At 40.5% G+C, this 16,866-nt stretch overlaps 1 protein-coding gene across 3 annotated transcripts in view; it reads right to left on the minus strand.

Annotated features, from left to right (window-relative positions):
- Positions 1–15,042, minus strand: part of LOC106791424 (LIM domain only protein 3-like) — a 91,533-nt gene extending 76,491 nt beyond the window's left edge. The window contains exon 1 of one of the 3 annotated variants that reach the window (XR_001382182.1): positions 4,783–5,145. Coding sequence is in view for 1 of the 3 variants with exons in the window: in XM_014757044.1 (XP_014612530.1) it covers positions 4,783–4,800 (18 nt within the window). In the remaining 2 variants the exon portion in view is untranslated. Of the gene's footprint in view, positions 1–4,782; positions 5,146–14,576 lie in introns of those variants that run through there. The other 2 variants (XM_014757045.1, XM_014757044.1) reach the window with 2 other exon arrangements.
- Between the last annotated feature and the right edge of the window lie 1,824 nt (positions 15,043–16,866).

The following is a 16,866-nucleotide window of genomic DNA, read 5'->3' on the forward strand; positions in this document are numbered from 1 at the left end:
CGTATGTGTGTGTGTGTAGCATTCAACAATAGGGAAAGGTATCGATCGACGTTCAATATTATTTTCGACGCGAAGTAATTTAGGGTGAGTGAGTTGAGATTTCTACGTTTATAACGTAGAAGAGAAGAGAACAGGGAGTATAAGGGTGCCCTTTTGTAGTTAGAACCTATCGCTTGGAAACTAGTCAAAGGGTAGCAAATGCAATTAGAATTTTAATTTCCCATGGTATTAATTAATATATATATATATATAACATTTTTTCTTAATTAATATATTTAATATAAATGACATTTTTTTGTCCCAGTGCTCTCAAATAATTAATAATAATAATAATAATGATGATAAGTAATCTAATAGTTAAAATAATTAAACGAATAAAGTAAATTATGATGATCGGCGTAATACCAAGGGGGCATCCTATCGTTCAAAGTATCGGAATGGTCGATAATGGTGTAGAGAGAGAAAGAGATAGTAGGAATCGAATGAAATCAACGGAAAATGTATAAATGGTCGAATGGTTTTGTGTTAGAATGATAGTGTAATGGTGGTAGTCGGAATCGGCGGTCTCTACTACACAACCAGAGGGAATAATTAAGTTATCGTTTTATCTCCGTATCCGAGTTTCCACGTATCCAGTCGAAAATCCGCGTAAACGTTTCACAGAATCGGTGGCCCGGTCCGGTCCAGCCCTAGCTAGCTACGATTCCCTCTGTCTCTCGTTCATTCCATCTCCCTTTTTTTCTTTCTCTTTCTATTTCTCTGTCACTCTTGATAACTCTACTACCTTCCCACCCACGCGTTCACCTCGTCATCATCTCGTTCTCTTTTTGTCATCGCGATCGGTCGACGTCACTGCGAGCCGCGCGTTTCGGTCAATTTGTGGCCGAATTCGACGGACACTCGCGATTCAATTATATCGACAACGAAGTTTGCTCGGATGAAATGCCGAAAGGCTGAAAATCAATTCGAGAGGGGGGGAACAGGTGGAGTAGGAGGAAGAGGAGGAGGAGGGAGCCAGGGGGTGCGATCGTTTTAATGGGGACACGCACCACGTGCCGTGGCCATTACATACACCCTCTTTCTCTCTCTTCGACCCGGTTTCCACCCTCAAAGCGATTCCGCAGCCGTTGCCACTCGGTACTTATGTGTACAGACCGTTCTAAAAGTAATACTCAAATGAGTAAGTACACTTTACGTCATCCTAATTTAGTATTCGGGGTAATCAATGTGGATGATATGTATGGCAGAAGAGAAAATAAATGGAGAAGAAGAAGAATGGGATTGCAGGGAAAGGGAATGAGTGTGCAGGGAAAAGGAAGGAGAGAGAGAGAGAGAGAGAGAGAGAGTACTATTGCTTGTATTTTGTGGTTAAACGATCACGGAGTCGCGGGTTGGCGGCTAGCCATCCAACGACCCTAATTGATCGCGGTGCCGGGCACGCAACGTCAAAGAGAGAGGTGCCCCGTTTGAATCCGCTTTTACGGTGCGACCATGTTAGCGCGGCCGTTGCGGCTTCCTGCCTGGGCAGTAACGGCTTCATATTTCCACGCTGGAAACAAGAACGGGCCGATCGAAAAGCCGTGAGTGCGGCCACCAGTTCTGACCAAAAAAGAGAGAGATAGAGAGAGAGAGAGAGAAGGTGGTAAATGGTTAAGAGAGGGTACAGAGGCGGGTGGGTTGCGAATGCGGTGTGCGAGCTAACATTTAACTCGATCTCTTCTTCTCTTTTCGCGAAATATATGTGCTTTCGAGTGTCGATCGATCGAATACGAAATATTCGATGGTGGAACGACGCGTGCTGCGCTGGGATTATCCATCATCAATCGGCACGTAATCGAACTCTTTTAGTCCCTTTCTCCGGATGTTTAATAACACGGGCCAGCTGGTCCGCACGTGGTGTGACGGCAACGACGTCGACGAGGACTCGGACTCGGACTCGGACGACTACGATGATGACGAGTACGAGAACGTGGACGTGGACGTGAAGCCGAGTAACAGTAGAATACTGGTTGGAGGGATGATGGTGTATATAACCTGGTGAAGGGGTTCAACGAAGCAGCAGGAGAGGGGAAGTTGCATATGAGCGATTGCCACGCACTTACGCATACACGCACACCCACACGTATGATGGGCTTGTAACGCCGGCCGTGGCGGCGGCATTTACGTTAATTAAATTTCCCCGAGCCCGTAGGACCGGGGTGGTCCTCCGCCTCTCTTCTTCCTCGTTCTACTACTACTACTATTCCTCCTCCTCATACTCTTCACTTTCAGTTCTACCGTATATAGATTCTCTATGCCGGCCCCAGCATCAATCATTGCGCGCACCAACCTCGCTCGCTCGCTCGCTCGCTTGCTACCCTTTCGGACCCTCATACTTTCTCATTCTTTTTCTCTTTGGAGAATGAGGAATAGGTACCCCTCGGAGGATCAGAGAGTCATCAGAGAGGGACTGTTTAAAATTGCCATGCCCCAGCAATCAGCCACGAGACGAGCTACCGACCGATTCGCAAACCCAACACCTTCCACGTGTCTGCTCGTGACGTCTGTCGCTCAAAACCAACCCCCTTTCCCTTTACCTCGTATTACCACCATACCTATTCCGTTTCTTTCACTTTGTTTTATTTGCTCAATTTTCCCCTCTCTCTCCCCACTTCTTTTTTCGGGCCACGAATTTCGGGTTAACTGTAATCGGTTAACTTGCTGCTGCTACTCCTGTTAGCCACCTACTATCGAATATTACAGGCTGTCGTTCGCTGTTACTATTTTCAGATAAAAGGATCCAACCGATTGAGAGAAGAGGCGTGATTGGACCAGATCCACCTCTCGCCCCTTCTCTTTCCTCTGAAAACCCCTCCTCGAAATCTACCACTCTCTGAACACTTTTTTTGTTTTTTTTTTTAACTTAATAGCACCAGCATGCATGGTCTCAAATTTTTGCGAAACGAATTGAAAGCTTTGTCGCGTTTACGCAGGGTTGAATGAACGTTCCTTTTTTTTTCTTCAACCCCTCCTCCACCTTCTTCTTCTTTTTCTTCTTCTTCTTCTTCTTCTTCTTCTTCTCGAGAGAAGAATTGATCGCAAGCGACGTTATTCCGAATAAAAGATTGAAGGATATTTCTTTCTTCATTTCTTTCTCGATGGACTCTCGCGAGTTCACTTTCGCAATCTCGTAATCGACTTTGCGAAACAATTCTATAATCCCTTAAACCTAATTAGGAGAGAACGAACGAGCGAGCGATCCCATTCCACTTTTCCCTTTACCTCTCTTCTTATTTCCCAACCCCCCTCGTTGGTTTCTACTCCAAGTCGAACTCGACTTAACTCCGAGCTACAAACAAGAACAATATCTTCCTTCGTGGAACGGCCAACTTCGTTATTCCCACCCCATCGGGCCCGCCCTCCTCTTCCAAAAGAAAGAGAGAGAGAGAGAGAGAAAGAGAAAAGTATAGGAGAGTTAGAACAGACAGTGTTCTCGTTGTTAAAAACAGTCGTGAGAGAAACGAAAGGAACACAAGGATCTTTCCATCTTCTTCTTTTTCTTCTTATTTTTCTTATTTTTCTTTTTCTTATTCTGTTACTAATTCTTCTTCTTCTTCTTCTTTCTCTTCTTCGAGAATCGCCAAAGGCCGGCCAATGTAATCGCTTGTAAAAATGTAATAAAGGATCAAAGCTCTATTTTTGTAAAAAGAGAAACGGATATCGTGACAATACTATCGGGGAAAACAATTCGATGTTGTCGTTCAACGTTTTACTTTTCTACCCCATTCTCTCCTTAGTCAACAATTTCTTTTCTCCATTTCTTTTCTCAAAGCTCTCTACCATTTGATATTATGTGAAGACATTGAAAAGTCTCTTTCTCTCTCGTCTGACATTTTCTTCTTTCAAATCTCAAGAACAAGAGAGAGAGAGAGAGAGAGATGGGAAAAAAACCAGACATAGTTGGGTGTCCAAGAAAGTATGAATTCAGGTATGCGAAAATTGATGTGTGCGTTTATATATGTGAATATGCAAAAACGTTGGTATCTTCTTACGACAAGGACGCTGAGAAATTGAAGACTCTCGAAGGGACCCTTCAAGGAGGACAACAGCATGTCTTCAAAAAAAAAAGGGCGCTCGGCCAACTGGAATATTTCATATTTTCCTATCAAAGGTAGCGCTTTGTGTGTGCAGTTTATATTAAATCATTGCAAGACTAGGGTATCTGTCGATAAGACTTAAACAGGATTCTTTGTCCTGTCCTACCTTTGGCTATCAACCAAGTATCGTGTGATATTCTATTTCATTTAATAGTTTATTTTTTAACGTGTGTGTGTTGATAATTAGGAACAATGGGTTAAGTTAAAACACAGAAGAAGAATATTCATTTCTGTTGTTTACATAGTTCTCGTAATTGCTGATATATTTTTGTAACTATGTGTGTAAAATAAATATAAATATATAATATTTAATATGAAAATGATAATAAATGATGTATTACTTTTCCGTAATATTTTATATAAAATAATGATCGTCAAGTTAATTAATCTTTAATTAGATTTTAATTTCGTTTGATTAATCTCAATAGATGGAAATAGTTATCAACTAACCGATAAAACGTTGCATATGTGATTGGCGGTGACGATAGTTTCTAGTGTAGGTCGAATGCAAGTGGAGTGCAATCAGGGGCCGATTTATCGTATCACTTTATCACCGATTCGGTATTCCGAACGAAATGCTGTAACGTCGAGCGAAATAATCGCGTTACGATGTTAATGGCCCGATAATTGGAATTTATAAACTCACTTTTTCGGCTATCATCATCCCCCACCGGTCCTCGTCCTACTACTGTTGCTGCTACTGTTACTGCTGGTGGTGGTGGTTGTGGGTGGTTCCCATGTAGCAGCAAGCCCCTCATTTTCTAATTTCGATGATATTACCGATAATTTCATTTATTGGCCCAAAACGGCCGCGAAAACTGTTCCGCGAGCATGTTATATTCGCGTCATTACGTACCAAAGTTATAATCATCATTCGCGCAAACGTATTATACGATTTTTAACGATTCATAAATATAGAAAAATATATATATGTACTTCCGGTGTAATAGCGAAAAAGAGTGGACGTGTGGTGTGGTGTGAGTGGACACGAAAAAAGGTAGAAATTTGTTGGATAGAAATTAAAGATTATTTTAAAAATATATATATGTTCCTTTTGTTTTGTCTAAAGTTATTTTTTTTTATTTATCCATATAACAGAGACGACGACCTCTCCGTGATTTGTTATTCTCAATTCAGTCGGATAACAATTCGACTTAGCGATATACATATTACTCTAGCGTACAATCGTGGTAGAGAAAATATAACGGAAATCAACTCGAACGAAGTCGCTTGGAATTAATGAATGAAATCAAATCAGTCCCGTTTGTTGATTCGCCATTGATGGCTCGCCGGTGGTGGTTCGTGAAGAGGAAAGAGCGTGGCTGATGGTTGCTGAGAGTGACTGACTGAGTGAGCGAGTGAGTGAGAGATAGATAGATAGATAGATAGGTGGATAGAAAAGGGGGTTGAACGGGGAGTTGTACGGGGGTTGAACGGGGGAACGAGGAATAGTAGTGGTAGTGGTGATGAAGGGTTGGAAACGAAGAGGGGTCCGTCCGTTGGAAATTCCGGTCGATATGATGCACACACCCGGATCCCGACAGCGTTATTACGTCGAGTGCTATTAAGACTTCCAATTAGTTCGATGTACCAGCGTGCAAGCTCTCGGTACGTTTCGTTCGGTAAAATCGCCGGAAAATCGGCCGATCATTTGTAATTTCACCAACAGGGAAATGTGCGTGTGTATATATATGTATGTATATATATGGACCCAGGTATCGATGAGAATCCGTCACTCTCTTCGATTCATTCTCTCTTTTTCAGATTTTTTTGTTTTTCTTTCTTTCTTTCATTCTTCCAATCTTTTTTGTTTATTTGTCCAGATTTGCTATCTGCATATATATATATATATATATTTTTTCCTTTCTAATATTTATTTATTCAATCGTAGAATCAAATAAGGCACTTTTTCTATATCCCCTCCGTCAAAGTGGCCACTTTCAATATTTCTTTCGTTCAAATATCTAGATGCTAACGGAGTTTGAAAAAAAAAAATAAAATAAAAAAAGAAAAGAGAGAGAAAAGAAAAAAGAAGAAAAAAAAAGAGCCAAGTGAATATAAAATATACGAATCACGCGTATGTAAAGTTTGATCGATTATATGAAATTAACAATAAATGTACGAGTAGTCAAATGATCGGCTTTTTTTTTTATTATTTTTTGGATTATTTTCTTTTTATCATTTTATTGAAATCGAGTATATATTCGAAGGCTATTGGTTTTTATTCGTTTGATTTTATGGTTATTACAATTATAAATATTTTTTTATTATTTATTATTTAACTTATCGCGTTAATATCAGAGAATCGTGATACCGTTGACGGTCCTCACGAGCACGGTTTTCCTGAAAAGCTGAAAAAAAAAAAAACTGGCATCGAATTTAAATATTTTATTTTCCCGTATGTCCGTTGTTTCATCATTTTTCTTTCCCATCGCGATACACCGTATTATTTGAATAGAATTTTATTTTTTTTTTTATTCAATAAAATATAATATAATACACCCCAATCGTTTGACCGATTAACCAACCGTTTATATGTTTCAATTGTCATCGGAATAATATTACAATAACGAAACATTTCGGTCACACTTTAATCTTATTTCCTTCTTACCCCTTTAGCATGGATAGAAAATAAAATAAAACTTATCGAAAGGATCGTAAAGAAAAGAAAGATCGTATCAACGAATACGTAGGGCTTGGTTGAGTGGTTGTCTGTTTCTTTGTTGTCGCAAAGGCATCGAAGCATGATGGCGTCCGCGTCAGAAAGCAACACATCGATAATGTCCGTTTACTCCCGTAGGAATCTATTCTAGAAGCTTATCTCATTTATTACCATGCCTTCTCTCTACCTCTTCTAACCAACCAACTCTCCCCTTCCACCATTTTGCTTTCGTTCGACGTTTATTTTATAACCTGAATGGTGGTGTTCCACAATTCGAGGCCAGATAACGGACGAAGTAACGTCTTTGTTTTCGTCGCGATGTCTTATAGACCAAAGAACAACCACCCCTTAACTTTTTCTCTTTACTTTTTTCTCCTCATCCATTCTACGATCTACCATGAAACGTTGTGGCCGAAGGGAAAATAACTTTAGATAAGCGTCGTCATTTCTGATTCTACTTTTTATCGATTACAACGACATTCAAGATTTCATTCAGATTTCATTCTATTTCTTTTGGGATATACTAATTGAATTTTATATATAATATATTTTGATCGCGATAAAATAATAATCAAAATATGACGAATATTAGGATAAGAAGTTTCGTCACAAAGGTAAATAGAAAATTGAGGATCATTGGACCGAATTAATCTAAAATTATGTGATCGAAAAAGATGATAATATTGAATAAAATTTTAATATTAAGATAAAGACGACCAATATAGTTCTCGTATCGATGATTAAAATTGAAGATCATTTGATATTATTCGTTGAAAAGAAAAGAAAAGGGTTGTGTGCGAAAATAGGTGGTTGTTGTTATATCGAGGACGAAGTATAGTGAAAGCAAGCGCCGTCGGAGGAGAAGAGACTGTTAGATAGATAAGGCCTGGGCATAAACGTCCTCAGATAAGGGTAGTTTGCACCCCCGTTGTGGACAGTTAGCCTTAAACGAGAGACCAAGAAGAGACGAGAGACGTTTCGGGGTGGTCGAGAGGATTGGTAGGAAGCATGGAATGTGCTAAGGGCTTTTGTCGAGGACCTCTTCTCTTCTTCCCCTCTTCTTTCCTCCCTTCACTCCTCTCATCTCGTCTCATCTTGTCGCAAAATCTGATTCTCCGAGGTCTTTGGAAAATCAGTTTCGCCTTGCTGTTGGTTTTTACCTTTTTTCTCTAACCACAAATTTCTTTTCTTCTTATTTACCCTATCCTCCCCCTTCGTATTATTATTATTAATATTCTACCATATTGTTCTCGGATGATGTTCTTTTAATAAGTGATTCTTGAATTAGGTCAATAAAGTTAAAGAATAAAATGAAAAGGAAAGAAAAAACAAGTAAAACAATAACATAGAGAATGGGAAAGAATCGCAAAGTAATTTTTCAGAACGAAACGTTGGTAGGTAAAACGGCGTAGAGAAAAATTTCCGTCGTGGCGTTCCTAAATTCCCCTTATCTAACGGGTTTCGACAGTAATGTGCCGGCGTATTATGTAGAACCGAGCTGGCAGAACCATCCCTTTTACGTGGGAGAGAAGCCAGTGTGCACGAGCAGAGAACAGCGCTGCCGTTTAGCGTCAGATAGCGGAAACGTATGAGGGACGGGGCAAAGTCGTGTCCTTATCTTAAGGGTAGCTACTCAATAGCTAGGTTACACCGAAATTTCTCTCTCTCTCTCTCTCTCTATTTCTATCTTTTCCCTATTCTACTATCCTAACTATACCTTTCCGACAATCCTGCGTTCACCTACTTCTCTATAAATTTATTTCAGACAATGTTTGCGTCCAGAAAATAACGTTTATAATTCTGTTCAATATTTTAATCAACGAAATAAGAAAATTTTCGTATATAGCAACGACGTTTGTGTATATCGTAGAAATATTTTGAGACATATATCCAGAAATTACGATCAAGTATGGTATATTTCGAAACACCTTGCGTATCGAGAAACACGCGCATAATTTAATACATAAGTCTGCTGCAGTATAGGAGAAACAGTAGAATGAGAGAGAGAGAGGAGGGAAGTTCTATGGGGCGTTCAGGGTTACTTATACTTCAGCGAGAAGAGGAAGAGGAGCTAAAGGTGGAGGTTGAGATGGGTGGATTGTGCGTGTGTGTATGTGTGTGTAATGTGCAGGAGTGCCTCGGGGTAGGTGCTTGCGGTAAATCTAATAACGTTGTAATGCTGTTACCGCCCGACAACTCCTCTCCCTCTCCCTCTCCCTCTCACCACCCTTTCTCTGTCTCTCTGGTACTCTCAAAGTTGTCCCGTAAGTTTCTCCTGTGTGTGTGTGCCTCCTGTTGGCTTCGACTACCGTGCCAGGAATTCCTAACGTTTGTGTACTATTTCAGTTGGTGCACGGATGCGACCTGGGACCACCTAGTGCACGTGTACGCAACCGTGTTTGCCAAGAAAAAAAAACCCCTCGCCGATATATCCTCAAACAAATCTTCCATTCAACGATTGGTGATGAAATCCCTTTATAAATTTTAATATCTAATATAAATTCCAAAATAATTCGATTGTGTGAATGATCATCGATATTTATTATGTCTTGGACAATATTTATCGGATTATTGAAAGTTCGAAAATGTTATGAATGTTAATTTTAAAAAAAGAAGTAATGAATCAGTAGTATTATAATCAAACTCTAGTTACTTTGTTGAATTCTTTACGGAAAAAGTTAAATGCTATTATAGAAACTAATAGAAACGGAAATGAGATTAACACTTGGCTATAATTTCCATGATTATTACACAATACGTGTGTTATTTCATCGCAAATGAAACGTCTTGCCGATGGTGTTGGGCAACAGGTAGCAGCAGCAGCAGCAGCAACAGCAGCAGTAGCGGAGACCTCCTAACAGATCGATCGCAGCGATAAAAGAACGCCTCTGCTTCGAAATTTGGGTTCCTATTCTATTTTCCATATACCAAACCTCTTCCCTATTTCGTTTCTCCACAAATTTGACACGATTCAACCTCGCCCTTCCCACCCTCATTCTCTCTGTCTCCGTCTGTTTTACTACTCTGTCGTTCCAGCACGTCGCACGTTGTTAGAGCCTCTGTAGATATATGTCACGAGCCAAGGTAAGCTCTCACAGTCACCCGAGGGTGTTCTGCAAACTATGCTCGCGAAAAGTTCAACACAACTTCATAACATCAGTGTTCCGAGGGTGAATCGAGGATGGAAAAGCAGAGGAGAGGAGTGGAGAGGAGATGGTTCGGTTGGGAAAGGAACAGGAGAGTGGTAAGAGGAGCAGGAGGGAAGGGGGGTAAATTTGTTCTAGCGTGAGCTTACATGGGTTTCGTTAAGTACATAGGTGTTTGGGGGTAGTTAGCTGTATCTACCCGGCCTGCGTGGAATGTTACCTACCTAGTAAGTACATATAACTTGAGACGTCCTATCGTGTACCACCCCCTCCTCATCTCATAGGATAAGAACTTGCCCTTCGGCTTACCACGTGCATCGATCTTTATGTATTATATTATCCTTTAACCTTTTCAAAATTGTCCAGAGTAATAATGATGATTTTTTGACAAAAATTGTAACAAAAATCTCGTGATATATTTGAACAATGTTATAATTATCCTTACAGACTATTTTATTTCTGCAGTTATCAGTCCTCGATAATTTTTGTCCAAAGTCCGCGATATTCGTTTGACCCTAATGGGATAAAAAAGCATAGTATATCCCTCGTTCTCTCGTACCTACTATTCTTCTCCCTATTCCTCTATTTTCCGAAACCACCAGGCATACTCCTCTTCCTCTTCCTCTTCCTCCTCCTCTTCCTACTTTTTCCTCCTCTCATCTATCTCGTTATTCTCGCGGTTGGTAGCGACTAGCGGAGATAAAAATCAGTAATTAGCCGGGACCATTATGGCGGCTGTTTGAAAAATTAGCGAGTATTGGGGTAACCGGCCCTCTGGGCATAATCCCGCATTGGTAGTGGCATCTCGTACCCCGGTGCTTTTCGTTCAAACGCGTCCACCAACCTGTCTCTGATTTATACGGGTTTGCTATTAATTACCATTTGACTGTCCTAACTCTACCATGAATAACACCAGTGCATACTTGCTTTATTTCCTACGATATTTGAATATCATTTTCGTATTCGAATCAATTATTGTAATTCAATGCGAAAGTATGAGGATAACATTTAAAATGATGTTACAAATAAATTCTCTATTTGTTGCGAAAAATGCATAAATATAAGGAAGATTATTCGTATTGTAAGCTGTGGAATGGTTGAATCGACGCAAATCTCGGCTGAAAATTTGACGCAACTCGTTCGGTAGGGTTCACGTACCCTCCCCCCTCCCCCCTCAACCCCTCGTTTTATATTTTACACGTAGAGGAAAAGAATTCGAGCGACTGCGCCCTAGCCGAAAATTCCGGACGGATTTTCCGTCGGTCGGTTCTGTTGTTTCGGTCGCCGGCTAACCCAGCGGCAGCAACAGCAGCAGCAGCCTCAGCGGACTGCAACGCAATTAAATTAAATGCTTCGGATTAATTGTTCGAAAGCAGTTAAATTAGTTGCGTTTGTTTTGCCCGATTTTTGCGCAATCTCGCTGCGGAATGTGCGAGACGCGCGCACCGAGGGAATTTCGTTACCCCGTTACACGCCACCTACCCTAGCCCCCCCCGTCCCCCCCTCCTGTTCCTCTCTTTCTCTTTCTATCTCTTTCTCCCCCATCCACGTCTCGCGGTATTACGTAGAGAAAAGCATTTGCGAACGAACGCGTTGTTGTTACTGTCCCGATGAAAATACATTTGCAATTGGTTAATCCCACTTACTTTTAAACTGTCTACCCAATCCAACGTTCGAATCTAAATCGATTTCGATTTGATCTAGGTAAAAACAATCATTGACCATCAAATCTCATGCTATCATGCTAAATCGAATAAATCCAAGAAAAATGATTAGATTACTCATACTCTTATTTTGGTAACAATCATCTATCAACTCTTGGAATAAAAAAAAACCTAGCGCGAGAATATAATATATTTAATATTTTTCAAAATAATTATAATCAATAACTTAAAAAGGAGTAGTAGATATCTGTTAAAATGGTAAAACAAAAAAGCTTCGAAGGATCTTATCAGTAAATTGATCGAAAGGTCAGGAATCCGCCTAGAATCGTCGACGTCGTCCAATCTCGAAGAGCCGCATCCAGTAGCCAATAGGAGGTAAGGGTAACCGGAGGAGCAATACTCTCTCACTCTCTCGTTCTAGGTGGGCGCATCCTGGAACTAGCTAGCATCCTCCTGCATATTCGGCGCCGACGCCGACGCCGACGCCGATGCCGAGCCACGACCAGCGACTCTTGAGTCGCATTGCTCGGATTCTATCTGGATGTTTGATATGCATCCATGAGGAGGCCTCGGCTGGCCTCTGCTGGCCTCCGATGGCCTCCGCTAATCTCGCTGATACTCTAGACTACCTCGAGAATTGCACGAGTTAACGTGTGTAAACGCTAGACATGGTTAGACTGGCATCCAGCCGCAACCTCTCAACCTCATCGCGAAGCACGCATTGCGAGCCACACGGTTGGCTTTCCAACTCCTCCCACAACCACCCCATTTCATCTCCTCTCCTATCCTATCCTCTCCTCTCCTCTCATCTCATCTTCCCTCTATCTATCTGCAGCTTCATTTCTCCAGACATTCGAGACATAACAGACTCAGAGATATGCATCATTAGCTTACTTGGATACCTCGGTGATCCTTCTAACCTCCCCCATATCTGTATCCAACCATATGGATTAATCCTAATTAATCTATTATTACATTTGTATATTTAGATCCTGCCAAGTGTAAAATGGTTACGTTCAAACGCGATATGATCGGCTAATTGGTTTATGGTTTTTCTTTTTCTTTTGTTTTACTTTGTTTAAAAGGTAAAACATGTGTTGTATTTTTCAAGTTTGCCTCTCCTACAAGATGGATAACTCGGAACGAAGGTTTTTTTTTCTTTTAAATTCACGACGAAAGAGAGATATATATATGTGTCTTGCCTACTGGACAGAGCTTGGTCGGTAAAAGTAAAGAAAAGAAAAAAAAGAAGAAAAGAAATATAGGAAGAAAAGGTTCGAGTAAAAGGTGGACGTCGCGAATAGGACGATACGGGTTTTGCGGTCGTTCGTTCGTTCGTTCGGCCGCATTCCCGGTGCCGAAATTGCATACCTTTGCGTACGAGTATCCAAGGTATATATAGGTGCACGTAGAACACGGAGGTGGAAACAAACGAATAGGGTTGTCGAGTATCGTAGAGTGTACAGCAGAAAGAGAATGAGAGAGAGAGAGATAGAAATAGATAGAGAGGAATCCTAGCCGGGTGTGTACGGAAAGAGGGAAACAGAGGGTTTGGGGGGAGGCAGGTTCGAGGGTGGTTCGAGGGTGAATGTAGTGGATCGCTCGGACGTCCGACGCCGAGGGTTTGGGAACCGTAATCGCTTTGGCCCCTGCACCAACCCTCTCTCCCTCCCTCCTCCCGCCCTCCCTTCCTCCCCCACACCACAGCTCGCTCGCTATTTATTGCCCGCACTTGGCCGGTTCACAACATAAATATGTTACACCTATGGCCACACCTATGCCCGCTTGCCATCCAAAATTCTTCCTCTCTCTCTTTCTCTCTAACTCCAACTCTGCGGAATAAACGGACCGTGCAAAGATTCGCTCGCCGATCGTGGAAGGGTTTAAACGGAGAAGGGGGGAGAACCCTTCCTCTTTTCTACGATTGTATTTCTTTCTTTTTTTTTCTTTTTCTTTTTTTCTTTTCGTTTGAGTTCTTTTTCGTTTGAACGAATGTTTGGTTTTTTTTTTTATTATTATTATTATTACCAAAACAAATCGAATTATTTTTTATTTTTAATTATATACTTCATTATAATTGGAATGTTAATTCTCAATGGTATATTTTATTTTGCGAAAGTTTTATAAAAGAAGGGAATGAAGATATCGTTAGTTTAAATTTGTTCAAAGTTTTATCATTTACGACGGAGACACACGTTAATAGAGTTTTCAGATTTCAAACTAAATTAGACGATTTATATTCCGGGAGAGAATACCTCGAGTACTGGTTCGTTCGTTCGGTTTATTTTTAAATGATATCAAATGAAACTTGAAAGATAATTGTATCACCATTTAAGAATTGTCTTATCATAATTAGAATAGAAAATGTATTAAAAAAAGTGTGTATAATATATTTAATTTATTTTATGAATGTATAAATCAAAATTATATACGAAATTGTTAAACATAATTAATATAATTTAAAGTTACAATTCCAAATATTAAATAACAAACTTTGTTCGGCAATAAAAAAATGAACGAGTCAAGATTATTCTGAGGTGTAAGAAAAGAATAACGAGATGTAAATAAAAAAAAAAAGTCTAACGCGTATCGTTCGAGGAGCTTTTAAAGATCCATGACTGCGCGTTCGAGTTTAACCAGATAAAAGAAGGACCAACTGTTGAATATCGTTCTCTCCCCCATGATGAACGAAGCGACACGAGCGGAGGAAACACTTCGTATCGATCGTTTGAGTCCGCGGTCTCTCACCGAACACACGAGAGTACAGTTTCGACAGTCGTCGTTGTCGTCTTCCATCGACAACACCTTTTACATTTATTATTCTTCAATATCCAAATATTCGATTGAATAAATATCGAATCATATATATATATATAGGAAATTTTAACAGAAATAATTATTATTATTAATCGTAGTTCGCGAAATAAAAGTGTTCAATAGCAATGAATGATAACAAAAAAAAACTCACGTCTCATTTGTCGAGTTTGAAGAACACCGCAACCACCACCTCCACCACCACCACGACCACCATCAAACGTGGGTTTTGTTTGAATTTTCTTTTTTTCTTTTTTTTTTTTTTTGTTAATTATCTTCAACCTTCTGATCAACAAGGATGATATCAAAACCACCGTGGTTTTTTTTTCTCTCTTCTCGTTAAACTGTTGTTCGAAATAAACGAATGAAGAAAAAGAAAAAGTAATAAAACAAAAAGAAATATATATAGATATATATTATAAAATTAATGACGTATAAAAAAAAACTTTGTCCATCAGTTATATTGTTTTAGGATATAACGATTCCCGCGCGTGGTTTTCGATTAATCGCGTGTTGTGTCTTTCGAAATAAGCTTTTGTAAGCTTTAACGTGTCCGCGAGCGTGCACGTGCAACTCGGACGCGTGGCACGTGGTGTTTGCCGGAGTGGCTCGACTCGAAAACCGCTGAGCAGAGCTTGCAAGCTCTCGTGCTTTCATTGGCCGATGGGTGGAAACTGCGCATGGTTGCGGGTGTGGCCAGAGCTTAAGGGGCGGAATAAGCTCCTACTGGCGATAGGACATCCTAGAATAGGGGCACGTCTTTGGGGGTGGTTACGATTCGACGCTCTACCTACCCCACCGTAATAATACTGGACTCTCTTGCGCTACACGAGCTTTTTCCTTAAGCTTCCAACGCCACGGCTCTTGCCCTTTAGCCACGGCTTTCGAACTTCTCTGCTGCTCCGACTTCGAACTTCACAAAAGTGTGTGTGAGAGAGAAAGAGAGAGACATCTATACATCTTCATTTCTACTTGGACGATTTCCGGCAATTATACCGAAACTTCTAATTCAAAGTCTTGGAAGAACGTTTAACTAAGTTTTATTAAACCTTATCGTTCCATCATCAAATACATCGAATACTTCATTTCCTCTCTTAAACTATCACTAAAACGGGGAATATTTCAAATAAGATAGAAAAAAAGAATTCATATTCATTGAAAAATATATACATATATATATATATAATATATTCGGATCATCGTTAAAACCGAAATATTCGAAAGATAAGAAAATTATAGATCTTGGAGAAATCGGTAAACGAAAAGCGCGTCATAATTACCTTTTCATTTTTGTAGCAACAGGTGGAGAGCAGGGTTGCGATAGGTCGGTGTGGTAACCTAAAAAAAGAAAAAATAAAAGAAAAAAAGAGTGAAGAGAAGAGAAGAGAAGAGAAGAGGAAACATACGAATAAAGCAGCAGCAGGCCGGTAGCAGCAAAATTTCCCTCAAAATCACGAGCACTCTGGTATTTCGTTGTAGATCCTGAAAACATAGTGTGCTACGAGAGGGAGAGAGAAAAGGGGTTGGAAATGGGGCGGCAGGAGGGAATAGATGTGGAACGTGGTATACGCACAACCGTTTAACAAATCGGGACCAACTCGTCAATGTTTGACGAGGTCGCATGTCGATGGTAAAACGAAAGTCTAATCACGGCTGGTCGATAAATAAATCGTTCTAGCTAAACAGCCAAAGTCAGTTAGAACGAGAGGTGGTTTGGCCAGCCCGAAACGTGGGGGGTGGTAGATAGGTAGGTAGATAGGTAGGTAGGTAGGTGTAGCGGCTGGAGAATCGATGGGGTTGAAAGGGGGGTGACTATTTAGGGGTGGTTAGGGTTGGGTAGGGTTGGGTGGTTAGTGGGTGACGAGAGAGAGAGAGAGAGAGAGAAAGGGGGGTAGATGGGGTAGATGGGGTAGGGGGTGGACTTTCCATCACGTATTTACACGGTATGCCTACTGATTGGCGCACTCGCGTACGCCCGTTTTAATGATTTACCCTTGGAGAATGGCATTTGCGCTATAACGGCGTGACGTAATTTATTATCGATTATCGTTCGCGCCGAATAAACATCGCTTTAATTATTCACGGCATCGAGTGCACGCCGGTGCTTTCGCGATTCGCTTTACCGATATGAGTTCGAGGATTTTCTAGTTTTTTTTTTCTCTTTCCTGAATTAGGAGGTGGCTCATTTTAGTGGTGGTTAAAAGGGAAAAAAGTAAAAAAATTACAATCTATCGAACGTGTCGACGAAGAAAACCGATAAGCTTGATCTTACAAATGATTAGTATTTTTTCGTCGATTAAGGATAAAAGATTTATGCAAGTACGAGTTTGTCGATGATAGGCTATCTCTGTCTCACTCCCGTCATCCAAAGTAATACAATTTTCCAAGAATAACCTAGACAAAGAAGTAATAAACCTAATAGGATAAAATTATTGTAATAACGA

Source organism: Polistes canadensis, unplaced genomic scaffold (assembly GCF_001313835.1).
Source record: "Polistes canadensis isolate GaletaPanama2010 unplaced genomic scaffold, ASM131383v1 scaffold_307, whole genome shotgun sequence".
Lineage (NCBI taxonomy): Eukaryota > Metazoa > Arthropoda > Insecta > Hymenoptera > Vespidae > Polistes > Polistes canadensis.